We start from the raw sequence: 5441 nt of genomic DNA on the forward strand, positions 1-5441 counted from the left end.
TAAAATGCTTATCCCCCCAGAAATCTTTTAAGAGGAAATTGTACGTATTTCAAACCACATCAATGCTGTCTTGAAATGTAAGAATCTTTATTTTAATTAATTTGATTTTTATTTGAATCATTGCAGTAAATTGCTCCTGTTTTAAGTTAAGTATGTCTATTTCATAAATATCGTATTGCGAGCAGAGTGTTACTTGTACCTACTTTTGTTGTGTGCCCGTATGGGTCTCCCAAAGAATCAATAAATCATTCATTCATGTCAGACCTAAGCGGTATTAACGATCAGAGGCATAGCATACCCACTAGGCGCTGCGTAAAGCTATGAGTCCGCAAAAACAACGGCATAAATCCGCCCCCGTTTCCACCCAAGCTCCTTCAAGTCCTTCCCACTGTCGCGGACATAAACATCGCTGAGATGTAACATTCCTAAGAGGTGACCATTTTAACCCGGTGCGACACCCGAGAAAGACTTCTACATACTATCCACCTCTTACTATTTGTATTTAAAGTGAAGCTTAAGACAGAATGGCAATAAAATTAATGAGGAATGAGGGGATGAGCAATTAAGTAGACTTCAAAATGTAAATAAACCGAGTATAAACACGGTTAAGTGATGCTTTGATTTTTCCTTTCTCATTAAACGTCTGCAAGATCTAGACAGAAAATTCGTGTCTCTTTGCTCGACACAGTGAATGCCTGCATGCAGTATTGAGCTTGACACTACGACTTCTGCAATAAAGGCTATTATGTTAGCAGCAAGCAAATATTTTAATCCCAAAGTGAGATAGCACCTAGCCGAAAATCCAGGAATGCCGACTAAACATCGACCTATTTCATTAATATAACATGCATGCCGTATTATTATTTTATTTAGCCATAAAAGGCGCTGCCACACCCCCACATAAGGTATACTGAGTAGAGTGAGATATCCGACTGGTTTAAATATTATACTCGTTAACCTACATGGACCGACTCGAGCGAGGCCTGGGGAAACGAAAATGAGATATGAGCTATGATCTATGACCCTGGTGACCAAAGGATTCGAAACCTTAGTTTTCAGGAGGTAATGTACGTTAAAAACGAATTACCTCATTTCTTTTTATTTACTTACTAAAGCTTTGATAGCGATTTCAAAATATAACCATTTTATTCTTAACGCTCAGAATGCAGTAAAATCTTAGGTAACGAGAGAAAAACGTATTTCATCACGTAATATATGAGTGAATGTATCTGAAAAATTGTCTCCGAATGAAGGTATATCGCAGAGTTAACCCATGAAGCTTTCAGCATATAACTTTTAATATTTCATCATGGAAAGAAATGCGCTATGAATATAATTTGGTTTCAGTAAAAATACATTTGATAATCCACCAACCAACTTGTGGTTTTTCGAATCTCTTGATTCGTACATGTTGACGTCGAATAATGTTCCGGTACTTCTTATCTGTTAATTATTAATTAGCAACTACTGAAACTTTAACTGCAGTTTATAAGTTTGATAGTCACTGAAATGGTAATAAGTAAAATATATCATTTGATAATCACTGAAATACATCAAGCGATTTGTAAGGAAATCCCCCATAAGCAATATTTTCAACCGCAATAATATGGAAGTATCACTCTGAGTGATACACGTAACATTTACGGGTTTAAAAGGGAACTTTAGTGGAGAGCTTGTATATTATAAAAGTAGTTCACCATCAAAGCCAGAACCATCTGATAGCAGTGAGATTAAATGGGTAATTGGGCGGCGTAAAAATTCTAAGGACCCATATCTTTTTCCACTAGGATTAGCAATGTAATTACTTTGCTACCCCACGGTCCAGCCAAAAACTTCAGAGTTCACTGGTTTAAAACGAAGCAAGGTAAATATTTTCGTTGGAGAATATGGTAATTATACACGACTAACGTCCTTACATTATTGTATAGGCCAATATTGTACATAATACGAATGAAGAAACATCTACTGTACCTTGGCTGAAAATATGACAGTTCTCGTTCAGAGGTACAAGATAATTTAGACACTATTAATAATTAAGCACTGGCAAATAATTTCAAATGTTTTCGTAAAGTATTAGCACGCGAAAACTCGTTTCTCGCTCCATTTTCATAGTATATCCGTACCTATTAATTTGATTATTTATTAATTTCTCTCTTTATATGAGATTTGGATCCACCGTTTATATCTCACGAAAACGAAGTTCCATAGCCTTGTGGGTTTATTGGTCTCGCGATGAATGCGAGGAAGTTCGCTAGAGTGGGAGGGTTCGAATCCGAAGTAACCATACTTTTTTTACTTTGAAAAAGACGCATTCTTAACATGAACACAATAGGTACAGATTATTAAACAAAAATTTCATACTGAACTTTTTTAACCGACGAAATTCATTGAAATTATGACAGTATCTGTGTTAACACATTTACTACGAAGCAGATTCATTAACTGACAATTGTGAGATGAAATATGTAGCAGGTTGTATCTTCGTACCCTTGCGACTAATTACTGCCAAATCTCTATTGATATTCTTATCCATACTACCAGGGCCAGTTCTAGACATTTTTCAGGTGTAAGCAAACAACATTTCCGGCGCCTCCCTCAAAAATAACCTGAGAGGTAGTATAAGTACTGAACATTGGACTGAGCGCTAAGGCGCCCCCTTTTGCTCGGCGCCCTAAGCGGCGCCGTACTTGGCTTACCGCTTAAACCGTCCCTGAATATATAGTATGGACAACTCTTAATTAGCGATATACCCATGAATCATAATAATTCATTCCTCCCATCGCTCGAAACACCCGTGGAAAGGACTTGGAAGAAAGCGCGATGGAGAACGGGTTGGAGGACGAGAAAACACAATAACAACGACATCAATGAAATTCCAATGCCCAATGTGGAGAAAACATTCGCGGGATGGTCAAAGAAAAAAGTCATCAGGCACACAAACTTGCCCTGACCTCACATCCCAGCGGTCGCCTGCCTGAAGCGAGACAAGACGAAGAGTCAAATACCCCGTGCAAGACTTCTCCCTTCACCCATAAGTTTCAACAACATGGTAATACAATTTGACAGAAACTACCAGCACGCAGCATGGAGAGGAAACCTATTAAGTATACCCCCTCCATTCCGGCGCCTTTCTCCTCACCACCGACAAAGGGGATGTTGATTGGGCGAACGAATGGCGCGCCTGTTATCAATTTGGAAGCACCAAAATATAACCACGAAATGCACTCGACTGATGAACAGTATCTACGAAGCCATTGCATGAAAAGTGTAAGGTTAGGCCATGAAGTTGAATAAAATATAATCCTGAATACTTCGGGGTGATTCAAAGCGCGCAAAAAATCGCTAAAGCGCGACGCCCATCACATCACGATGCCCTATGACTTCGACGGGTGCCATAAGCAACTGACCGTAAATGGAAAAGCAAACTTAAGTGAATTATATACACTACTTCAGCAAAGCAAGAATACACATTTTGTCATACGATAAAACCGACATGGGGAAATCTTTTGGTGTTTTTCACCGTGACATTCCCACTACTTTTACTTTTGTCTAAAGGGAGAAATACACAATTTTTGCCGCAAATCAACTTCAACAAACTGACTTATTTGGGCTCCACACGAAGAATCACCAAGAGAAACCATGAATTTTTAACACAGTGCTATGTGAGCTATGTCCTCAGCTTCAGTTCGAGAACTGTCTTGTGCACACAGTTTTAAAAGGAGAAATCAAAGTCAATCGGAACAAGACAAGAAAAAATAAATGCACCAACATAGAAGCAACGATCGGCAAAAATTAAAGTCCTTCACTAAGCGGAAAAGGTACAAAAGACAATTCAAAATATTATCGGCAACCTATCAGTACTGTAATGGGATCATTGGGACATAAACAATCAATTAACTGATATATTACCTTTGACTAAGATATTGACGAGTCCAGTCGATGATCTCCCCCTCAAGATCAGCTTCATCTAGAAGGTATCCTGTCACTTTCACTGGAAGAGGATCATTTGCATACACAGAAGAAGTAAATTCCTCTAAGAACTGCCTGTAAACGGAAAGGTAATTTTCCGTCTCGGGCGCGGCCATAACGTCAATCTTCTTGTATTCGGGTGTAGTACTTCACTTAAATGTTATTCACTGATTAAGAAAACAGTAAAACACGGGAAAAAAGCACCAATAAACAATACTTAAGTAACGCTCGCAACTGCCTCACAAGGGACACACTGCACAGCCTTACTATTACTGAGCTACTGCACGAAATGAGCCGAGGAAGCGAAACGTAAACATTTGACAAGCGAATTTCGCTATTCCGCATTTTTATTTACGCTGCTCTATTATTGTCGTGAACAAAACAAAAGTATTTAGTGGACACAAATATCATACTTTTCCTTAAGAAGAAAAGAAAGAATCAGATTTTCGATTTATCTTGGGAATTTCATAGTAAATTAACTCCCAAGCATTAAAGTAGCTTCACGTAACAAGGAATACAGTAACCGAATCACAGCTACGCAAATATAACAAAATATCATTCAAACATTTTATTAATAAATAATCACTATGGCTGTCTACACTTTAAACTATTAATAATGTACATTTGTCATAAAATTGTGCACAGTTTTCCTTTATCCTCGACATTACCACTCTTCATCTCTACTGATTTCAAAGCTAAGTATGATGTTTTGTACTCTTCTTGCATCCAACCAGGTAAGGGCTTGTTCCAATCTTCTGGGGGACTCTTTCGAAGGGTCATCACGTCATTTTTAATATACGTTTCAAGGCGTCCAGTACGCCGATTTCTCTCACTTTCAATTAACGACTCCTGTGAGTAGAAAGTGACGGCAACATAAGTGCTAATTGCAATAAAGCATTCGGCCATTCTACAACAAAAATTGGGGAATGCAATTCCTCCCTTACGAGCAGTACTTACGAGAGCTTTTGCATCTTTATTTTCTTCCCATCTCACACAGTTATCTGCGTCTCTTCCCCACTGAGCACAGTCGATGGTTGAACCGTGAATGAAATACTGATGAAATCTACCTTTGATGCTCGTACAGTCGCTGTATTCCTCCTTGTAGATGGAGCAAGGCCTAACCTTTTAATTTCAGAAAGGATTTTTCATTTTGAATTCTTAACATGAAGTTGAAAACATGGAAAGAAAATCAATTTCTAATTTTCTTACCAGCCACATGAAAGGATTTTCATCTGTCTTTTCCGTCGCCGTCGTTTCCTCCATTACTTGAGTAAAATATTATCCGATCAGAAGCTCCACCATATATGGTATTACGATATTTCGATAAAATTGCTCCTAACTCAACAAATATTGCAATCGTTCCACGGGTGATCGCACGGATCACGCAAAGCTCCGGCCGACTTCAAAATGAAGGGCGTATTCCGCCATAGTGGGTAGAATTTAAAATTCGTACCCATTTGCATCCCCTCTAT

At 38.5% G+C, this 5441-nt stretch overlaps 2 protein-coding genes across 3 annotated transcripts in view; both read right to left on the reverse strand.

Moving 5' to 3' along the window:
* Nucleotides 1–4238, reverse strand: part of LOC124159123 (protein piccolo-like) — a 795703-nt gene extending 791465 nt beyond the window's left edge. For both annotated transcript variants that reach the window (XM_046534695.1, XM_046534694.1), the window contains exon 1: nt 3910–4238. In XM_046534695.1, the coding sequence (XP_046390651.1) occupies nt 3910–4085 (176 nt within the window). In that variant the 5' untranslated portion in view covers nt 4086–4238. The remainder of the gene's footprint in view (nt 1–3909) is intronic.
* A 284-nt stretch (nt 4239–4522) lies between these two features.
* On the reverse strand, nt 4523–5346 carry LOC124159125 (UPF0545 protein C22orf39 homolog). Its single transcript, XM_046534699.1, has 3 exons — nt 5179–5346; nt 4927–5091; nt 4523–4818 (listed from the first exon to the last, which is right to left on the reverse strand). The coding sequence occupies exons 1-3, from the start codon at nt 5230–5232 to the stop codon at nt 4597–4599; spliced, it is 441 nt and encodes a 146-aa protein (XP_046390655.1). The 5' UTR covers nt 5233–5346; the 3' UTR covers nt 4523–4596.
* Between the last annotated feature and the right edge of the window lie 95 nt (nt 5347–5441).

Source organism: Ischnura elegans, chromosome 5, assembly GCF_921293095.1.
Source record: "Ischnura elegans chromosome 5, ioIscEleg1.1, whole genome shotgun sequence".
In the NCBI taxonomy this organism is placed as follows: Eukaryota; Metazoa; Arthropoda; class Insecta; order Odonata; family Coenagrionidae; genus Ischnura; species Ischnura elegans.

Excerpts from the sequence above, each read along its gene's own strand:
- LOC124159125 (XM_046534699.1), bottom strand. The coding sequence starts at position 5,232 with ATGGAGGAAACGACGGCGACGGAAAAGACAGATGAAAATCCTTTCATG. Across the intron at positions 5,092-5,178 it reads AAAATCCTTTCATGTGGCTG|GTTAGGCCTTGCTCCATCTA; the intron begins GTAAGAAAATTA and ends TGAAATTAAAAG. Across the intron at positions 4,819-4,926 it reads ATAAAGATGCAAAAGCTCTC|GAGTCGTTAATTGAAAGTGA; the intron begins GTAAGTACTGCT and ends TTCTACTCACAG.